The sequence below is a fragment of the Sphaerodactylus townsendi genome, linkage group LG03 (assembly GCF_021028975.2).
Source record: "Sphaerodactylus townsendi isolate TG3544 linkage group LG03, MPM_Stown_v2.3, whole genome shotgun sequence".
In the NCBI taxonomy this organism is placed as follows: domain Eukaryota; kingdom Metazoa; phylum Chordata; class Lepidosauria; order Squamata; family Sphaerodactylidae; genus Sphaerodactylus; species Sphaerodactylus townsendi.
The window spans coordinates 102,267,804-102,290,599 of NC_059427.1; the positions used below are offsets into that span (position 1 = coordinate 102,267,804).

Below are 22,796 nucleotides of genomic sequence, written 5' to 3' on the forward strand. Positions count from 1 at the left end.
TACTTTTGCAAATGTGTTCAAGCCCATGTAAAGAATTTGAAATAATGATAAAACCCTGAGTTTAATGCCATTTCTGTTTAGCTGGGTTCACACCAATTTTATGTTAATTAATTATTCAAACATTCAAAGTTACCGTACTCACAATAAGCATCATTCTGCTACATGTACATTATTCAGTCATAAATTTAACTCAGTATATTTGCACAAAAAACCTGTTGCATTTAGCAAAATGAGCTAAATGCAAGTTGCTTTGGGATCTAGAACATTTTTCTGTACATCTTAATGCTAAGCAATTGGCAATAATTTTTCCTCCATTTTCTAGGATGTCCTAGTTACTTTAGTTGTAGTTTCACTGGGATTTTTGTTGTTTTATATTAGTCCTAGATTCACAGTGGAGGTTGGTTGATGGATTAAGGGATAGGAAAACATTATGGATAATAATTAACCAATATGTATTGGCAAGAACCATACAGACAACAGTAAATCAAATTAGGTTCCACCTGATGATAGTGATGGAAATAATTCCTGTCTACCACAAAAGGCTCAAGGTTGTACCATTGCGGTTAACTGTTTCGCCAAGTACATCACAGTACAAGGCATGGTCTTGTATTCATAATTCTCTGGTCATCCACACAGGGCAGTTCTTTTAAAAAAAATAATATATGTTTATTTAATCTTTTCAATCATTACGATAAACTCATTAAGTTCCATCTTTTCAATCATTACAGTAAACTCATTGAATTCTATACAATCAAATCAGTATATCTGAATGTACAGTATGTAGAGTTAGTACACATATGAATTATATATATGAATATATAAATTATAAATGCATTAGCATGAACAGAATAAATTTTCTCTGAGATTTCAAGGCCTTTTGTTACTGTTGCTCTTTGTATAATTAACCTATTCAAATGACAATGTTGCAAGTCTTTATGATATGGTGAAAAGAAACACTGTCTCAGATATTTCGTCCTCTATTATAACTGGACAGATATATTGTGCTTATATTGCACAGATAGAACTGTTACTAATCAGAAATGTTACCATTTATAATTTGGTCAAGTAAGTGTCCATGGAGTCTACTCTGAAGAAGAATTTTCTCATGTACTGACATATTTACTTCATTGATGGGCAGGAAATTAGTATGCAGATAAATAAACTAAAAAAATAAATAAATACTTCGAAAGCCACTGCTACAATGACTACAACAAACGGAATAGATTTAAAACATGCAAAAAAGATAGCTGTAAACATATAATGTATGCAAATATATACTTACATATATGTTTGTGTGTGTATTATATAAGTTTATATATATATTCTGCATGTACGTGTACATACACATTTCTATGTTTTAATAAAAGATACAGTAAGAGGAAAGTTACCACTATTCTTTTCGGGTGGCAGTAAGGAAACACTGAATTAAAAGGGTGCTATTAATAATCAGGAACAGCACTGTTGACATTTCTCACAGTTATAATCATTAAAGCTTATGCTGGCATATGAAAACTGGCTATAAACATTTTCATAAATGAATAATATGACTATGTATTCAAATGCATTGTATATTCAGATTGAGAAACTGTGATTGACATCTTTGGCACATCTTTGGCCTTTGTGTTTCTGTTTCATATCACTTAGGATTTCAGACCCCCTTAATCCATCCTGATAGAGAAAATTCTCATAACAGGTATTTGTGAAGAACCTCTGAACTGAATAAAATACTGTACTTTTCTTGGTATTTCCGCCCAATTACTATCATTGCACCATCAATCAGTCTATTACACCTATTATCTTCAACTTTCTCATGAATTGAACTTCACTACTAGAAACACTTTCTGACCAGGCAGAATGAACCGAAATGTAGCATGATTTATTCCTTTTGGATATCACAGCTTGTGATGTAAAGCAGAGGCATTACTTACTAGTCACCTTACTATTGTACCACCTGAAACAATTATTTCTTTTCCTAAGAAAGTTTATTCTGCTGATCTGGTTTGCCTCTTTTTGTACAGTTTCCTAACTTTTTCTGTTCTGTTACAAATCTTCAGAAAAACTAAGAATGATCTTTTACCAAGCTTCTGTCACAGACAACCAGAAGTCATAGCCAAGATATACATACCCAAGACAACAGAGTTGAAGGATACCACCTCTTTATCTTTGCCATCATTATAAAAGGCAAGGTGCCACAGCCCCACATCCAAATACTGAACAAACACAGCTTCATTCTGTACAAGGGTCTGGATACTTCGACGCTCCCGTGGAGACTCCACCACACTCCATTTCTCTTTCCCATCCAAACGTTCCATAAAATCATACTATAAGGAAAAGGAAAATGTGTAGATTTATATGGCAAAAGACGTGAAATAATATATAAAAAGTGCAATCTATAACTCTAAAACTGAGTTTGTATTTTATCAAGTGCACAACTTATGATACATTATGGGAATGAATATCATCCCTTCATTATGAATACTTTTATGTTTAGTCTCCCCTTCTTACCAAAACTACTTCTGGAATAAGGTCAGGCCGTTTCCGCACGGCCACGCTGGGGTGTGTGTCGGCACGCTGGGGTGTGTGTCGGCATATACAACGCCGACATACACACCCTGGGGCTGTTCACACTTTGAGGCGGGTCCCGCATTAAAAGGCAGGGAAGACAAGAGCGAAGCGCTGCGCCGTTGCCCTAACTTCACGTACCTTCCACTCGCGAAGCCTTCCGGTGTCGCCCAGGCCAGGGGCAGCCTGCCCTGTCAACAGCTTAATCTACCGAGTCGCCATGGGGGCGAAGTGCATGTCCCCAGGCCTGGGTGACGCGCTGGAAAGCCGCAAGGAAGGTAAGTCATTTGGGAAAGGGGGGGATGGCGCCTTCCAGCCACTGCTGTTCTGACGGCAGCGGCTGGAAGCCGCTGTTTTCCAAAAACCTCGCTCGGGGAGTGAAGTGGGAAAATGGTGGCTTTGGGCCGCTGGGGGGGGGAGCGAGGGCGGCGCGGCTGCGATGCAGCTGCGCTCCCCATGCGAACAGCTCCCTAGGGATGGCGTTTTTGTCGTCCCTAGGGTGCTGTTATTGGCCCGTGCGGAAGGGGCCTCAGAAAGGATCCATAAAAAATTGGGACTAATCAGTCTGAAGGAAATCTGCAGAGCAATGTGCCACGTGCATCATGATGCTGCTTCATGATGACAGCGTCTTGCTAGCAGTTCTTCAGCAGTTTCTTCCAGGGCATTTCTCATATCAGTTCTCATATCAGTTCTCATATCAGTTCTCATATCAGTTCAATTCAGTTCAAAGGCTTGTGCAATATGCACACATACTTACAAGGTGAAGATTTTTCTACCCTCTGACCAATTAATTTAATTCTGATATATTAAATGAAAGTCAATTTTCAGTGGGAATAAATTTGAAGGAATCATAATTAGAAAAATGAAAAAGATTAGTTTTATAACAACTGTATGCTGTCCACTTACAATTTTAATAGCTATTTTCTTCCCCATACCATCGCCCTCCAGTTTTCATACCCATTTATGCAACAAGGGCATGCAATTGGCTTGGACTTTCACCCAGTACTTCCCATGCCATTGGGTAAACTGGGAGTTCTTAGCTGGTATTCCTGCACTACCTGATATTACCAATCTGGTGTCTTTAGAGCTTCCAGATACTGTCATGCTGGGTGGTTTAGGGCTATTGAAATTCAGCTCATCGTGGCTGTATGAAGGCAAATATAGAGCAAGTTGACTCCCAATTGGGAAAGACAGATGCTGATAATACAGGAATCTTGGAATTCTATCATGCCTAATTTTTTCAGATCGTCATACTGCTAGTACCTCTGCACTAATTGTCCTCATCAAAGGAAGTCTAGGACTTGGACATACAACTTTAAAGAAAATATGAACAGACTTTGCTTACACAGGCTAGCAAATACAGGCATTTTCAGTGGAGAAGAGTCTTTGGCGTCCTGTTTCCCCATTCCTCAACAGACCTCACTGAGGAGTTTGAGTCTCCATTCCATAATAATAAAGCACACAGGCACACAGAGGGCCAAAATAAATGTGACAGCATCCCTGGATCCTACCCAGGAACGCTGCCAACATTCTAAAGTCTAACATGGGTAATTAAAAAAATACAGTGAGATCCCACACTTCTAGGAGCATTCCCATGCCTTTAGGAGCTGTAGGTGATTGAACGTTGTTCATATTGTTAATAATGTCTTATCATTCTCTGTAGATTATATGTTAGAGCACTGAGAGAAAAAAAATCCCTATTCTTTGCTTGTAAGTATTTTCATGTTTTGGAATTGGTGTTCCCTGTATATAGTGATGTTTTATGTAACATGTTTTTTATTTTGTTTTACAGAACAGCCTTGAAGGTTTCACGAGGCCAGTAATTATCTAGATTCTGGCTAGCTGTTGCTGTTATTGTATTAAAAAAGAAAAAATAATTACTGTGTTCCTATGTACCTGTATTGTACAAAATTGCTTTGAAATAATTTTTCAACACTGCTATGATGCTATAAAATTCCTTGTGATTTTTTAGTCTTCAGCCTGGTGGGTACAAATTTTCTCTTATCATCATTGTGGGTTTACCTTCCCCTTAATCTTTAGTTTAGAAGCTGTAGGAGCATACCTGAAACTCAGGAGTCTTCTTGTATATGTTAACTACGTGCCGATGGGAACCTCTATTTTAAACTACTCATCCACCATTGCACTGATGTCTGATTTCATATTTTGTCCAGGAAGAATAGTGCTAAAATGGAGCACAGAGTAGTAAGATGTACAAATTCCCTCCCTCCCTCCCTCCCTCCCTCCCTCCCTCCCCATCTACCCATCTACCCATCTACCCATCTACCCATCTACCCACCTGCCTACCTACCTACCTACCTACCTACCTACCTACCTACCTACCTACCTACCTACCTACCTACCTACCTACCTACCTACCTACCTACCTACCTACCTACCTACCTATCTACTCATTTCCTGTTGTTAGCATGGCCTTTATCCACTGCCTTATGAAATATTGGATTTTCATATTATTTCTTACACTGTGTGCTACAAGATGCCAGTTTTCATGTTTGTATGTGTAGGTAGCAGAGTGTCCATCTAAAAACAGGCAAAAGGCAAAAGGTCTGTTTGCAAAACTAAATCAATGTATGAGTTACTCCAGGCAATAGAATCTGGAAGTACCTCATTGACCATGGGCATATCTTTGAGTTACCAAACCCCGCTAAGCTGCATGTGATACAATGGATCCCAGAAGAACTCACCTGGTACCTAGAGCGTTATATCTGATGTGCTTTTGCACAGAAACCATTTCCCTCAAACAATTTGCTTCTTTCCATGCACATTTTCTCAACCTCTGAATACTTCCATCTCCTAACAACAAGATCCTTCGCACTTGATTCACTCAAGCTCCTCAGCCACAAATTTGAATACTTTTAGGCTGGAGACTTTCTCAGGAAATACCTCTGCATACCTGCCATTCAAAGATATCACTGATATAATCTAGGACCAATTGACCACATTGTCCCAGGAAGTAGAGACATTAGATAGAGCTGCTAATTAGCTCAACCCCGCAAGTCCAGCAGGGAAACCTCAAGCAGTTGCAGAGAAACGAAATCTAAGTTTGAATTTCCTGCCTTACCTGCGCAAAGGGGCATAAAAATACTGCATACCAGAGCCTCAGTGCTCAATACTAGCCTGAACCTCTCTTGGTCACGTTGGTATGAGATACGATGTCGTCCTCCGCATTGGGTTTCTGTGCTGGCATAGAAATCCTTGCCTTCTTCTAGATCTTCTTCAGCTGAATTTAGGTAACTTATGGTCCTCGCTTCCCCTCCTACTCTATCATCTTTTCCTCCCTGTTTATATACTAAGGAACTGTGTGTATGTGCCTTAACATCTCACTGTAACACTGCCAATTACACAAGACCCTGGGTGAGACTTATCAAACAACGCTATTCAAATTTATAGAATAACAGATGAAACTAACTTCCTTTTTCTTTTTTTGCATACCATTGTAAGTCAGAGGGAGGGAATGTGGTGTGGTGTAGCCCAGTCTTGTCAGATCTCAGAAGCTAAGCAGGGTCAGTACTTGGAAGGGAGGCCACCAAGGCAGACTTTGCAGAGGAAGGCAATATTGAATTACCTCTGCTTCTCATTTGCCTAGAAAGTCCCTTGCTGGGGTTGCAGTAAGTGATTTTAAGGCAATTTACACACCCATACAAATCAGACCCTTAATCAAGCATCTTTGAAGGGTATGCAATAACAGTAGGAGGTTGATGACACCAACATTAGCTCTTTGGGAAAAATTCTGATTGGGACAACACCCACAAAAAGCCCCCTAATTTATTGCTGCTTGGAAAGTTTGCTCACTGAGGGTCAATACAGAAGAGTGTAGCAATAAAAGCTGACATTTCTCACTGGCAACATGCTGCTCTGCTTGGATTGTGTTGGCAGACTCCTCTGCCTCCCCTGTGTCTAATACTGATTCTATCTCAGGCAGCAGGCAGGCCCAGCAGTTGGTAGAATCAAAGAGGAACAGAGAACAGAAGAAGCTGAAATCATTTGAAGTAGCCACAGCTGCAGGGACTTTGTCTCATCCAACGATTGCAGGTATGACCAAGAGCATGCAGGTGACTTTCACTGCAGTGTCATCCAAGTTACTGCTGAACAGACAATCCATTAGAACTGATTTCCTGTAGGTCTCAATTTAATTTAGACATCTTGGCAATTTGCTCGCAGAATGCCTTCTTCAAGTTGATTTTCCCCATAGTCTATTTCTAATGCTTAATTTCCCCCATTTCTTTAAATATGTTAATCTGCTTTCCCCTATATTTCTATATCTAATGCTGAGGCCCTCCTCCTTTTGTACAAATAGGTACACAAGCATAACTGAATTGTTCCTCCAGTTTTTTTTTATTTGTTTGACCTTTTAATTCAATCTTGGGTTTCTGACAATCATGCTATGTTACGACTGCAAAAGTGATCAAGGATGAAAAAGTAGGGAAGACTTGCAAATTGAGCAACACCCCCAAAATATGATTGGTTCTGCCCTCACTGAGCTTTGCACTGATGAGCTTTGCACTAATGAATTCTCTAATATATTTGATCATGTGACAAGGTGAAACAGGATTTGCGCTCGTCTTCAAGAAGTCTTCAATATAAAAAAATTACTTAGTTTTTAAAATGCTTGCTAGTTAATAAGTGAAAAAAAAATCTTTTCCTTAACTGAATCTGCCTTTTTGTACTATTCAAATTTTAATATTAACCTTGCACTGAGTGGTAAGAACTAAAGCAACTTTTTCCAGAGAGGTAGTCGTACAAAACTAGTTCTTATTTCTCTTTGCTAGAGCTGAAAAGTCTTAGGCAAATTGCATGAAAGTAAAAAGTGCTCAAGACAAAAATGAAAAGAACAACAAAAGTATCTTTAGTATAATTCAAACCCCAAACACTCACAATGCAAATCAAACAAATAGATATGTTCAGAATACATCCAGCTTTAAGAACTTGTTCTTTAAATGTAATTTTGGCCTGAAACATGTGTACCAAAAGGGGGACTGCATCCATGAAATCAGAAAGGGACTGAGACTGGGAAGGGCAGTCATGAAGGACCTTGAAAAGATTCTTAAGTGTAACGAGGTGTTGCTGGCGACCAAGATCAAGTTAATTCATGTCATAGTATTCCCTATGAATAGATGTAAAAGTTAGACAAACTGACATGAAAAAAGTTGATTCCTTTGAAATGTGGTATTGGAGGAGAATTTTATGGATACCATATGGACTGCCAAAAAGACAAACAACTGAGTTCAAATTAAGCCTGAATGCTCCCTAGAAGCTAAAATGACTAAACTGAGGCTATCACACTTTGGCCCTTTGGAGGCTGAGAAGGGATCCCATGGGCTCAGGCCAAACCTAAAACCACCCCCCATAAAAATAATAAATAATACAATAATAAAAACACAATAAAAACACAACAACTTATTTATGGGTCATATAAATTTGGCCATAGCCAAAGGAATTTATTAACAAGGAGTAGACAAGGAAGCAAATGGCACAGCTTTGGGGGGGGGCGTGATCCAGGCATCTGGGCAGCACGAGTGCTGTACCCCAGAGCCAACTCAATTCCTCAGCCTGCCTGCTGGAGGAATTGACTGCAAAGGGCAAGATTGTAGTGAGGCATACCAGCTGAGCGATAGCCTGAATGCTCCCTAGAAGCTAAAATGACTAAACCGCGGCTCTCGCGGGACCGCGTTCCTTTGGAGCTCAGCTCCCGTGCATGCGTGGGCTGAGCTCAGAAGCTACGTCATTGCCCTTGTAAGGGCAATGCCATGGCTTTCGCCTGGGGGCCCTCCTGGCCGGCAACGACGCACTGTGTGCGAGCCACGGCTGCCCTTTCTGCACACAGGTGGAAACGAGTCTCCACTGGCATAATTTATGCTGGTGAAGGTTCAGGGACCGTTTGCACGCTAGCATGCGAGCGGCCCCCACTTTCCCCCCCAAGCCAGAGAGGCGGCTCCACACAGAGCCGCCTCTCGGTCAGCCCCCTCCACTCACTATCATGTCCAGCGTCGCCATGAAGGGCTTCAGGGACCTGCCCTTGCTGCTCTCTGACCTCCAGGGGTCGGAGGGCAGCATGGGCGGGTCCCTGCAGCCCTCCAGGGCGATGCTGGACATGACGGTGAGTGGAGGCGACGGGGGAAGCAGCATCTTCCCAGTGCTGCAGTTCGCACCGCGCCGATGAGAAGACGATGCTTTGCAAAACCTCGTTTGTTTTGCAAGGTTAAAAGTGGCGGCTTCACGCTGCTTTCGGGTGCCTAGGACGACGCTGCTGCGATGCAGCAGCGCCTCCTGTGTGAACAGCAGCCCGGGGATGGCTTTTTTGCCATCCCTGGGCCGCTGTATATCGCCTGTGCGGAAAGGGCCTTTGATTGTACTATGAGAAGACGGGAGTCATTGGAAAAGACAATAATGCTAGTAAAAGTTGGATGCAACAGGAAAAGAGGAAGACCAACTAGGAGATGAATCGACACTATAAAGGAAACCACAGTCCTCAGTCTGCAAGGGCTGAGCAAGGCTGTTAATGACAGGATGTTTTAGAGGACATTGATTCATAGGGTCGCCATGAACTGGAAACAACTTGACAGCACTTAACACATGGATACATGTGTAATCTTGGTGGGAAAATGGATAGCTTTAACTGCTAACATGAGAGGTCTCGATAGCAAGAAGTCCAACAGTAGAGGGAGCAAAAGCATACAAGGAGAAATTTTAGTTGCTCTCCCATGAGAAGGAATTTCAGGTTTCAGAGCAGTTTTTGCTTATGAAAATAATGCCATAATTTTCCTATGTTATATCCCTGAAATAACATTGGTAGAACAGCTCTTAGCAGTGGCGTAGTGCCAAGGGGATAGGGGTATGTGCAATGCACTGGGTGCGTGCCCTGCAGGGGCATGGCAAGGGCGTGGCAGGGGCGAGGACGCACACATGCTCTGGGCACAGTTCCCCCTCACTTCGCCCCTGGCTCTTAAGACTTGGAAACAATGCTCCTTTCTTTTAATTTGTCCTTTATAGTGCAGTCATGGTGGAGGGAATGATACTGCACAAGGAGCCAACTGGAGCTGCCTTGAGATATGCCTGTGGAGTGCCTTGGTGGTTCTGTCCCCCAGCTCGGCACTGGCTTGGCAATATCAGCACACACCCTGGTAGAAAAGGGGTTGATCAAAGACTGTAGCAGGAGTTAGTCCATTCTCTAAGCTGCCCCAGTATAGGAATGCCCCTCATAATCAGTGGAATGTTACACAATCACAAACCACATAGTACCCCACAGGTGCCAACCCTAGTCCATTCTCTAAGCTGTCCCAGCATAGGAATGCCCCCCATAATCAGTGGAATGTTACACAATCACAAACCACATGGTATCCCACAATTCCCAACCCTGAAGCCCGAGTGGAAGTCAATTAACGTCAGCTCTGCTACCAGAATTGCCTCCCTTGCACTGGTATCTGATCTGAAGCCAGTATTGCTCTATAGCAGCCCCGACTTTTGGATTTCGCAGCTGCAGAGCTGAGAGGTGGCCAGACGCTAGCGTGTATTCTCCCAGCACCGGGGGGGGGGGGGGGGCTTTACATCAGTGGAAGGAGCAAACATGTTGGAATAAGGATGCACTGCTCCCCAAAGCTGTTTTGGCTCCCCCCTGCTGGATTGGGCCATACATCTATTTATGTTTCAGACTGTGCATTTCTGGATTCAAAGCATTGTTTAGAGCTCCCTTACAGGGACCATCTATAAGACACCAAGCAAGGAGATTTTTTTACTACTTGAGGTGCTGCATGAACTTCACCTAATGAATTCAATCAAAAGGTGCTTTGCCTTTATTGTTAAGGAAAATCAGCTATAAAAGGGAAATCCTAGGTGTGATCTGCTTCACCACCTGGCCAGCTGGCTAATTACTTTGCATTTTTCTGCTCTATTGATCTTCTGATATAATGCACTTTTATAATGAATTGTTTTCACAAAATGTTCTAGCAGGAAATGTCACATTCTCCTTAAAGCCGTAGATAGATGGATAGAAGTGTGAGATGTGGAGGATATAATGGAAGACTAAGACTGCATTTCTGCTAATCAGGAAAAAAAACGATGCAGAGTCTGACCACAGATTCTGAATATGTTGAGAAGTTGACCCTTATCAACATCTCAAACTCAAAAAGTTATTTCCTTCAATGCTGGAAAAAATTAGTTAGAACATAAGAATATAAGAACAAGCCAGCTGGATCAGACCAAAGTCCATCTAGTCCAGCTCTCTGCTACTCGCAGTGGCCCACCAGTTGACTTTCATTTCTATATTTTCTGGCTTGTTTACATTGCTTGGATAGGAATGGATCAATAATTAGAGACATCATTAGCTGCCCTGTTCCCATCTTTGAACAGGAAAGGGCGAGCTATAAATCCAATGAAATAATAATAAAACAATAATAAATAAATAATAAAATATTTAAAAATACAAATTTTGGCCTACTTGTAAAGGAAACACCTCTTCAGTTCCAAGGTTGGAACCTTTCCATGTGTGCTTCTCTATGTGCAAAGAAACGTTTGCAAGTTTATTAAAGGGTTATGGTCAGTTTGGAAAAGAAAAGTTTTGTGGACCTATAGAATTTTAATAAAATATAAAATGATATATATATATGTCTCAGTATAATATATACTACATAAAATCCATATTTACATTTTTTCAGAGTTTGTTAACTTCCAAATTAAAGTTATTGACCTGAACAACATGCAGGACATTTAGTGCAGAATGGAGAATGTAAATTCCTCATTGTAGTTCACATTTTAACATATTTTCTGTCACTTCAGTTGTCATAAGTGAGTAGAAGGTGGCAGGGGCACAAGAAAGAGTATTCATGTTAAGAAATAAAGTTGGAAGGGACAAAACCAGATCCCACAAAGAGCTGGCCTGTCAAAGTCTGCAGGCAAAGAAAGGGCAACTTTTGATGCTGCCATTATATGACAGGTTGTAGTTGCTGGATGACTAAAGTAACCGGCAAGAACAGAATTAATGCATTACATTATTAATTAGTATTGTAGAAGTGCACAGTACACAATAGCTTTTCAGCCCAACCAGACAAATGAAGAGGACAGCTTGCATGATGTAGACTCATAGTTCAAACATATTCAGAAATGCCATCTTACAAATAACTAGTAAGAGAAACTTGAAGTTTACAGTACAATGTTTCACTCAAATAGAATGTATATTAAATACCATAAAAATGAACACAATTAGTCATCTTTGTTTCAGAGGGCGATTCAGTTCTTCAAAGTCAAATGAATATCATGAATTTGCCACCAAATCATACTAGTTATTTGTAAGATTTTGCCACAACAAACTTTTACATTTTGTGAGAGAAGGCAGCCCAATACAAAGGAGGGCAGCAGCCAGGGACAGTGTCATTGCAGTGTACTCACACCGCTTCCAATTATGTTTCAGGTGGCACAGGATGAAGGAAAACCAGAACCCCCCCATGTCACCTGAAAAATCCCATAGGGAAATCTGACTTTTGGCACTTTTAGTGGCGTAGGTCAGCTGATGGCATAGGGTGCATTCCTGGGCTGAAAGTTCTGCTCCTGGGAATGCCCCCCACCCCCCCACACACTGGCACAGCCACTTGCTGCATGGGCACAACAGCGTGAAAGATCACTTCCTGGTTTCTGTGCCACAGTGCCCCGCCGCAGAGATAAGTTTCTCTGCACCAGTGTCAATGCCAGCATGGTGCTGGTGGTAATGGCACCGGTGCAACCCTTCTCCTGCTTCCTGGAGGTCGGAGGGCAGCATGGGCGAGTCCCTGCAGCCCTCCAGAGCGATGCTGGACAGGAAGGTGAGTGGAGGGGGCCAACCGAGAGGGAAAGTCGGGGCCGTTGGGGGGAAAGTTGGGGCCGCTTGCATGATAGGGTGTGAATGGTCCCAGAGCCTCCATCGGCACAATTCATGCCAGTGGAGCTGGGTTTCCACGCTTGTGCGGAAACAGCCAAAGAATCCTTTTTTATCTGTTTCATACAATATCAGGGAACTGAAACTTATTTAAATAAACTGGCTGTTGTGGGTTTTCCAGGCTGTGTGGTTGTGGTCTGGTAGTTCACTCCTAACCTTTCACCTGTATCTATGACTGGCATTTTCAGAGGCATGTCATGGTAAGATATGTTTCTCTCTGGGCACTTTCACACATGCAGAATAATGCACTTTCAATCCACTTTCAATGCACTTTGCCGCTGGATTTTACTGTGTGAAATAGCAAAATCCACTTGCAAATTATTGTTAAAGTGCACTGAAAGTGGATTGAAATTGCATTATTCCGCATGTGCGAAAGCGCCTTCTGTGACACAGATAGATCTGCTTAGTATAGACTGATAAGTTCCTAACTGAGGAGACAGGTGTAGTGTTGGCCAACTGTTGCCAGACTGACCTATGGTGGACCAAGGATCACTCTGCATAACCAATTTTTCCATATAAGAAGCCCACTTCCCCAATAGCCAGTTTTCAGTATCTAGACAACTCTCTATCTGTGATACTGTTCCACAGCACTGTTTCTTCCAGAGCTAAGCACGAATTGCTCAGTTCTGTTCATCAGACCATTCCACTTCAAGATCAGGTGACTATAACTTTTACTGGCCCTCCCCATTTATTCCTTATCTATTCCAGATCTGTCTCCTCACAACTGTCTATATCCTAGGACTGTGTGTGTGTGTTCTGTTTTTATTGTGTGTTTGTGTACCCCCATTTTATCCCTTAATAAAAATTGTTAACTTTATTCACTATCCTGCAAGTTTTTCTGCAGAAGCTGACTCTTGTATAACAGATAATCAAGATTTCCCAGCCTTTTGAAAAGACAAGAGTCTGCTCCAGCTAATTTCCCCACACTAAAAGGGAGAGACTTCCCACCACTTCCGTTAACACAACTTTGAAGCCAGGGTTGACTCTCTCCACGTTTTGGTAGGTTATTTGTTGGCAGCAAATGAGAATCAGGGTTGTTTACTTGAAAATCAATAAAAACTTGTGTCTTTAGTTTTTAAAGAAAACATTTGTAAAATAAATAAATAGAACTTTTGGAAAAAAATGAGATGAGAAGGAAAACTCCACACAAGCCCAGTCATGCTACAGGCGATCCTGGGCAAAACCACAGGTTTGATGCCCCGAAGCATGCCCAATGCAACGCACACCCCCCCCTTGTAGCTTCACGGCAGTGGCATATCTAGGCAAACTGGAGTTTGGCGCCACCCATGGGCAGCCACCTTCCCCCACTGTGACCAAGCAATGATTTTTTACACCAGGTTGTTTCAAAGTCACCATCACATTATAGAACATGCCCCAACTCACAAATCTGAACACAGCAATAAAGCCATGCCCACAGAATTTTAAGCGTTTTCAAAATGCTTTCAAAATATTTTAATTACTGCTATGAAAGGCTGACACATGGTGTTGTATCCGGTCCCCGGTGGGGAAACAGCATCACTTTCGTTGTTTCAAAGTGATGCTATTTTGGGGTTGATTCTCTCCCACCCTGAAACAGCATCACTTTCAATGTTTAAACTGGGGTCCTCAGATTCTCCCTTTAAATCCATATCAAGGTGGGGATTTAGGAAAGACTGTCATTTGGCGAGATTGCTTCCCTTCGCGTCTGATCATTTAAAACTGGTTCACCATGCAGCAGCGTCTGCTTACAGGCAGCACCCTTCGAACACATCCAGCCTGTGCTCGCAGCTGCATTGGCTTCCAGTAAGGATTCGGATCATCTTCAAAGGTGTTAGTGTTGACCTTTGAGCCATTCCACGACCTGGGACAAAAATAGTATCGCCGAGACGCATCACCCCATATGTCCCTAGGCGGCCTCTCAGGTCTGGAGGCCAACTTATTAGTGATCCCTGGCCCTTGGGGTGATGCGGCTGGCCTCCCGCAGCCAGACCCAGGACACACAGCCTAGCCCGGCCCTGTGAAGCAGCTCTCCCTCCAGCTGTCAGGGCCCTGCGGGACCTTAAGGAGTTCAGCGGGGCCTGTAAGACCAGAGCTGTTCCGCCCGGGCCGGAGGGACCCCAGCAGCTAATAGTGTTCCGTCTGTGGCCCTCAACACCTGGGCCCGCGATTCCATCACTAGACTAGCCATGCCTCCCTTCATGGTAGGAGGGAGGGATTTTATGTGTTGAAGCACGCTGGGCCGCCACCTTACATCTTGGATTTTAATTTAATTTATAATTCACTTGGATCGCTGCTTTTAAATGTTATTAATTATACTGTTTTAAATGTTGTACCAGAGCCCTCCGGGGATGGGGCGGTATAAAATCTAATAAAATAAATAAATAAATAAATAGGAGTGCAATTGTTAAGCTAGAAACACCAAACTTTCAGGGTATGTTGGGAGACTCTCTCCCTATTGATACCACTTGGGGTTGATGAAGATTCGTTTAGGGGTCCAAAGTTATGGACCCTAAAGATTCTAATAGCCCCCCCATCTTCTGTGGCTCCCCATTGGAAACAATGGATGATGGGGAGCACCCCCCCTTTGGGAGTCCATGCTTTGGACCCTATTAAACCTAAACCTGGAGTGTTATCAGTAGAAGACTCTATCTGATAATCCTATCAGTTTGAGAGGTGAAGTTTAGTTCAGGGGTCCAAAGTTATCGACCTAAAGGTTAGCCCCCATCTTCTGAGTAGCTCCATGCAGAAGCTCTAATGGATGATGGCCCTGCCTGCAAGTCCATAGCTTTGGACCCCCTGCCTCTCACAAAACCTATGAAGCAGTATCAGAGCTCTCCTGATGATACCTCCCAGGTTTGGTGAAGTTTGGTTCAGGGGGTCCAAAGTTATCGACCCTCAAAGGTGTAGCCTTATCTCCTATTAGCTCCATTGGAAACAATGGGGGACCCCCTTTGGGAGTCCATAACTTTGGACTCCCAGAACCAAACCTCACCAAACCTGGGTGTGCCTCCAGGAGAGTCTTTCAAACATCCCTGAAATTTTGGGTAACTTTATCCCACCAAAACTGCGCCCTCTGCAGGCCAAAGAAAACACTGAAAATACAAAAAATCCCTGAAAGCTTGAACCTGGGTTTTATTGCTACAGGGTTGCATAGAAACCACTTCTGCCTACCCTATAGGAGAACACTACTGAAGCTTGTAAAATCTATTGTTGAAGGGAATACACCCAAGTCAAGCCCTTACCAGTTGCACAGCCTGGGGCTACATAGAGGGGTGGGCTGTTTGCGCGAGGAAGGGTTCAGCTGAGCCCTAGGTGCTATATGGCAAAGGGGGATGTTGGTGGGTCTCAGCAGTTCTTGGTAAATAATAAAGGTAGGATGACACAGTGCAACAAAAAAGGATTGCTCTGATGGAACTTGCAATGGTATTAGAATTACAGAGAGACTCACTGGTTTGAGACTAAAATATCAACATGTTTTATAAAGCAAATGTGGACTTTTCCTTCCTACTATTGACCCCTACCATAATTTCCCCCCCAAATATAGCACTAAATAGGAATGAAATGAACCCAAGTAAAGTCATCTAAGAAACTGTAATAGTACATATTGAAAAATATGTGCGTAAAATTTGGATTAGAAAGCATGTACAACTTGACCGAACAGTTATTTGGAAATGTAAGTTCTTCTCAGCAAATTATCCCTTAACTCACTGATTTATGACAGATATACATTAAATATCTTGTTACATGAATGTCTACTATAGGATGAACAATCAAATGTTGCTTAAGACTTTACTGAATGCCTTTTTTTAGCTCACTTGTCCTCTGAAACACCACAGAACTATATACAGCTGCTTCTGAATAGACATGCAGCTCCAGCAGTTTGACTGACTCAAGTAGGCATTTAGAATATTTGCTAAACAGTAACACAGAGAGGCTTCAGTCTCAAAGGGGTTCCCAAGAAGGAATTGTGTCTTCACAGTCTCAAGTTAACCATGTACCTAATTTTCTGATTATTGACTTGTTTCCACAAAGGATTTTACTTGCTTTGGCATATCAGCACCAATCAGTGATGAACTGTCAAGTGAAGTTTTTAACTTTTTTCACAGACCAAATTTTCAAACAGTGGAGAGGTAGGCCTTTCCAATTTTAGCTTTAAGATATCACTGAATGTCAAATTCAGATTATTTCTATTAATCTACTGAGAGACAGAGAAAAAATATTGTTTCTTTCATTGTGACATGGGAAAGGTTGACTTATTTGTTCCTACATAACATTTAGCACTGGATAGATAGATAGACGGGGCACCGATCACTGACATTTACAGCTGTGCATAGCACTAGAATGTAATCTCTGTTTAAATGTATATGTAACTATTATAGACTTAAGTCAGGATAAAAGAATGATTGAAGCTTTTGTCTGGAAAGTGCTGGGACTGTGAGAACCTGCAGGGAAAAAGCCACACGCAAGAGGAAGCTCAAGCCAAGATTTATGGGTTTAAAAACTTATTCAAGATAACAATAAAGTAAAATCCCAGGATATAGGAGGAATTTGGTATTTGCAACATGCTAAGAGGATTGAACTGAATTTCTGTTTGGTAATTCTATCTTCAAACTAAGAACATCAGAACATACAAAAAATAAACAACAACTGAATCTATAAGAATGTTACCCAGAATGAATAAGTGGTGTGGTGAACTCTATCTTCAGTACCTGACAGACTGTTATTCATGTTGAACAAAATGCTGCTGGAGACACATAACTTCTATAAAACATCAACCCACAAATCCTTTTCTCTACTTCCTTTTCTGGGTGAAATCTAACAATACACAGAGAGAGACCTTGACATCTGTCTGGCACTGGGGCCTGGCACAAGGCTGACTCAACTCCTACCATACAAAAGAAAGCCTCCCAGGCACCTGCAAAACTGGGTTGGATGGCTTGGAAGCAACTGTGGCCTTGAGGAAGCAGAAGGAGACAGCAGCCTCCAGGAGCAAGACATGGGACATCTAGCAGGGCTGGTATTGAGATCATCACCTGGTGACAGCTCACTGCAGGCTATACTGGCCAGGAAGAGGCCTGGTTGGGAGCCAGAGGGAAGGCCAGAAAGGGAGGGGGAGAGCACTACCCAAAGCCCAGGGTGGCATCTAAGGGGGCAGAAGAAGGAACAGTCATGGGAAGTTAGAACTGGACTCCTTTAATCATCTCGTGGGGGTAGCACCAGGGACACACTGGGCCAAGGCCTAGGAATGATGATCCTAGGGGTCAAATAAAAGGGAGGCTCAGATGGGGAGGAATGAAGGACTGAATGCATGAACTGGAGCACAGAGAGAGTGAGAGAATGCTACAGTAAGAACTAGAGTAAGCCAGTCCAGGGAAGGAAGAGGGACACAGTGTCTGAACCACACCTTCACCCTACTCCAGTCAGGATGGCAGAAGGCAGTAGGCCTGGCAAAAATGGGAGGAGCCTCACTTGCAGGTGATGGCTAATGAAATGAAACAGAGATAAGAAAATAAAGAGAATCCTTCTGAAAAAATAAGAAGTTTCAGATAACATTTCTATCAAAATTAAATAATCATAAATAGGCTTATTTTTTTCTTTGAAGCATTGTCATAGAGTACCTGGACATGTGAAGGTGGAAGTCCTTTTCTTATATAGACTGCAAAAAGAGCATCCTTCCCTAAGGAAATATTGAATTTCAGAAATTGTGGTTGCGTGATATGGATTTGTGACCGCCAGAATACTCCTTGTGGTACTTCCTGCGTGACCCTCCGTCCAACCTCTGCCTCTCCACTATCTATGCTGTTGTTTCTGATTGCCCAAGGTCCTGGAAGACAAGAACCAACAATAAGGAGATAAGATTTTTATTAGAATGTAGAAAATTTTAGGAGTATCATTTATATGAAACTGGTGGCAGTTTCAGATATCAAAGAAAAACTTCATTTATAAGACTAAATTTGCTCTCACACTTATTTTTTTTGTACAGTAGCGCAAGCACACTATTTTCAATGCAGTATAAGAGTGAGATTGTGCTTTTTAAAGTTATAAATTTACTCCCAGGAGCATCTGAAATCTTGCATTCATCTAGTTCCTTTTTTTAAATTCCATGATTGCTATTTATGGATCAAACATAGTAAGAGCAAAGAAGTAATTACACACCTTAAAAGCTCCCTTTTCTAAATCCTAATGTGAATGGGATATAAAAAGGGAAAGCAAAGGAATAATTTCAACTTACGTTCATTGACTGAAGGTTTTTATTCATTGTGTATCAAATATCAAACAAATTCTTAATCAAATTATAAAAGAAGATAAACAAGTAAAGATGGCAAATATAGTTAAAACTTCAGATTTGCTTGTGCTAGATAGCAGAAGTGGTTTTGCCACCAAAGGTGTACTTGTTTAGCTGAAAGCAGAGATAAAACTTTTTCATCCTAGGATATTGTCACCTGTACAATAGCAAACAATGTTCTCAAAGTTTAGCCCACTTGCCACTTAAGTTTACTTCTGTAAAAAAAAAAGTACAAAGTATCCCATAAAGCAGTGGTTCTCAACCTTCCTAATGCCATGACCCTTTAATACAGTTCCTCATGTTGTGGCGACCCCCAACCCTAACATTTATCCATTTTACAGATGGAGAACTGATGCAGAGAGTCTTAGGCGACCCCTGTGAAAGGGTCGTTTGACCTCCAAAGTGGTTCCGACCCCCAGGTTGAGAACCACTGCCATAAAGGAACACATCTGGTTGGCCTTGGCTAGAGTAAGGGCTTTCTTGGCCCTGGCTCTAGCCTGATCGAACCCTCTGTCAGCTGACCCTAGGGCCCTGCAGGACCTTACAGCCTGCCTCTGTGACATGATCCCAGTGTTCCTTGGATGTCTCCCGTCCCAGTACTTTCCAGGGTTGATCCTGCTTAGGCTTCTGAGATCTGATGAGATCCGGCTAGCCTGGGCTATCCAGGTCAGGGCAGTGGACCAGTAGTCAATATAGTTGCTGTAGTATTGGGTACATATGCTCCTGCTAGATGGTCCTTACCAGCAGTTAAGCTGCAGCATTCTGCACTAGCAGCAGCTTCAAGTGCAGCCCAAAGAAAGTAATAGGCCAATATACATGTAGCTATGGTATGAATCACTGTGGCTATATCTGACTGACCCAGAAATGGATGCAATTTATTTATTTATTTATTGCATTTATACCCTGCCATACATCTCTCCAAGGAATCAAGGCATATCACAGTAAAACATACATAATAAATACAATAAATATCATAAATATATAAAACACTTAAAACATCAAAATTACATAAGTTTAAAAACCAGATACAAACAGATGGTGTAAAAACCCTAACATGGGAGCACAAAGAAACAGATGCATGCGCCATATCAAACGAGGACCAGAGATGATTTAGAAACAAAGGGAATGTCCAGCTGGCTCGACAGAGAAGGCCCAGCAAAACAGCTCAGTTTTGCAGGCCCTGCCAAGCTGAAGCTGCAGGGCCCGGATTTCACTAAGGAGAGTGTTCCACTAAACTGGGATATTATTTTCTGTAAAATAAAGAATTATTTTCTGTCAAAGCCAGCCAAATAGTCCTGGGGCCCAGGAACACTAACAAATTCCCCTCTGCAGACTAGAGGGGCCTCCGAGGGCGATATGGGGAGAGGTGGTGACGCAGATATGAAGGTCCAAGACCACTAATGGCCTTAAAGGTTAGTCCCAAAACTTTGAAGGCGATCTGGTACTCACATGATGCATGAGCTGGAGGTGGGTGAACACTTTCCAAGCTAAATCAGCCACCTGGTTTTTTAACGTGTCTGCTGTGGCAAACAAAATTCCCAAACTGCAAACTTGATTTTTCGAGGTGAATATAACCCACTTCAAGACAGGGGATATCTGAAGTCCCTAGCCTACCTTTCTAGAGAACCTCTAGCCTACCTTTCAAGAGAACCTCTATCTTGTCAGGATTAAGTTTTAGTGTGTTCCCTCTCACTCAGCCCACCACTGACTCGAAGCACCAGTTCAGAGCATTAACAATATCCTCTGTAGAATTCTGTGGAAAAGAAAGCTCGAACTGGGTATCATCCATATTTTGGTGGCATCACAGCCCATACCTCTTGATGACCTCTTCCAGTTGCTTCACATAGATATCAAGTAGCACATGGTTTAAGATCAAACATAAATCCCCCAACACTATTATCAGAAACCAGCCCTTCCACAGATAAAACTAGAACCATCATAATACAGTACCCCATTATCCCAGTGCTGTGAGGCAGCCCAGTAGGATACTGGTGGATACTATCAAAGGCCACAGACCTAGCTGGGTCACATTCCCTCTGTACAGTTTTCAAGGTTATCAGCTAAGGTGACCAAAGTAGTCTCTGTTTCAAATCCTGTCCAGAAGCCATTTTGAAATAGGTCCAGAAAAATCAAGGTCTTCCAAGAACCCTGGGGTTGACAGGCAACAACCTACTCTGGTACCTTGCCCAAGAGTGGAAGGAAATTTTCTAACATAGTAGGACTCAGGGGTGATTGTTTTCCAAAATAAGTCTTTGCTGCCTCTTTGAGCATGTGTAGCACATCCCCAAGCCTCAAGGAAGCATTTACCACTCTCCTTACCCACTCAGCTAATTCCTTTCTGGTAACTTTGATCATCCAAGAAGGGCAAGGGTTGGGAACACAGGTGATCCATTTTACCTGTCCAAGGATCTTGTCTACATCCTGAGAATCAAACTCAGTTCTCCAGATTAGAGCCAAGAGATGATTGAGCAGTGGGATGGACAGTACACCAGCATAATCCCTACGGATCACCCATTTTTAGGAACACACACACTCAAAACTGACAGACTAAGGCCAATTTTTCACAGTCAAAATGCCCCATGATCGATCCGGGAGAATACCTGCCATGGCACTTTTTGCCTTCTTTTGACTCTTTACTGCTCTCCAGTTTTTCCTGGGATTCAAGGTAGGACCAGTGTGTTATGTCCCAATTATTTCTTCATGAGCCCAGTGCTTCTCCATTTGCACCATGATCTTTTCCACAATGTTTTCCACGCATGCGTGGACAACCTCTGTTTCCCGCGTTCTGATTGGCTGAATCTCCCCCATTCCCCCCGACTCGCTTTCACTATTTTAGTTTTAAATGACTCTGAACACAAAACAGGTGCTGAGAATTGGCACCCTCGCCCCCCTATCTAAAATCGTTGCGTATGCGAGGGAATCGCCATCCTCCATGCCCCCTCTGTCAAAAATCTAAAATTCTTGCGTGTGTGAGAGAATCAATGTCCTCCCATTCGTGGAACCTGTCTAAAAACCAAGGCTGGTTCCACATGGGCCAAAAACAGTGGTGTGAAAATGGTATCAACCCTTTTACACCATTTTAAACCCTTTTACACCGTTTTCACACTGTTTCCACACCGCTGTTTTTGGCCCATACGGAATGAGGCCAAGTTTTCTCCCTCAGTGTTTTTTTCCACTGCAAGGGGGAGAGGGCAGTGATTCTGAATGCCTGTCCATTGGTGGGGTGGGCTAGAGCGGCGAGACAGGAAAAATGGCCCCGGTTCCACAGCTGAGGAGTTTTGCACGGCAGCAGAAGCCACCGGAGCAACAAAAGAGCATTTCAAAAGAACCTCAACTTTGGTGGTTTTGGAAATTCATGGAGCAAAGCCAATGCTGCGGGGTGGAGCAAGGGCAACAACGTGGCAGACATGCTGCAGCATTGGGAGCGGTGAAAAACTCCCAGCTACACCGGACTATTCTCCATTCTAACAACAGGGCACTTTCGTACCATGAAAAATCGGCCTAGATGATATAGTAGCAGAAAAGTGATCAAGCTTCTTTGTTCAGAAGCCTATCTCAGATGTTCTTTGTGTGTCAAGCTTCACCAAAGCACAAAAATAAAGGAAAACCCAAGAATTTTAGAAGAGGTTTAACACCTATTCCTGCTTCCAAGCCCATCTAATCAGACCCCTGTCAGGATGTGCTGAGAGTTCTCTGTTTGAACCTTCCAGCAATTATTATTCAAACAATTTTCAGGCACATGGGAAACAAATTCAAGTTTAGAGACAAGTCCAAAGGGTGAGTGTGGGGTCCTTCTCTTCTGTCACGTTGCTGATCTACAACAGCTCTGGAGAGGCTCTATTTGCTGCAATGTACTAAAGTAACAGGTACACTTAAATTTTGCTTTTCCATATTGGATGGTTTCCAGGCCAGGAAAATGGCAGCTGGGGGAGGGGTTCAAAACCTCCCTGTGTACAGTAGTCTCAGTCTCAACTGGGCCACTACATTCCCCCAAACTGTTTTTTTAAACTGCAAGGAGTAATTCCAGAGGTCACTCAGATATGCTGT

The 22,796-nt window shown here is 42.5% G+C and overlaps 1 protein-coding gene across 1 annotated transcript in view; it reads right to left on the minus strand.

Annotated features, from left to right (window-relative positions):
- Positions 1 to 22,796, minus strand: part of TENM2 (teneurin transmembrane protein 2) — a 1,113,792-nt gene that overhangs the window by 157,468 nt on the left and 933,528 nt on the right. The window contains exons 11-12 of the mRNA XM_048487386.1: positions 18,082 to 18,287; positions 2,126 to 2,321 (exon numbers count right to left, since the gene is read on the minus strand). Of these exons, the coding sequence (XP_048343343.1) occupies positions 2,126 to 2,321; positions 18,082 to 18,287 (402 nt within the window). The remainder of the gene's footprint in view (positions 1 to 2,125; positions 2,322 to 18,081; positions 18,288 to 22,796) is intronic.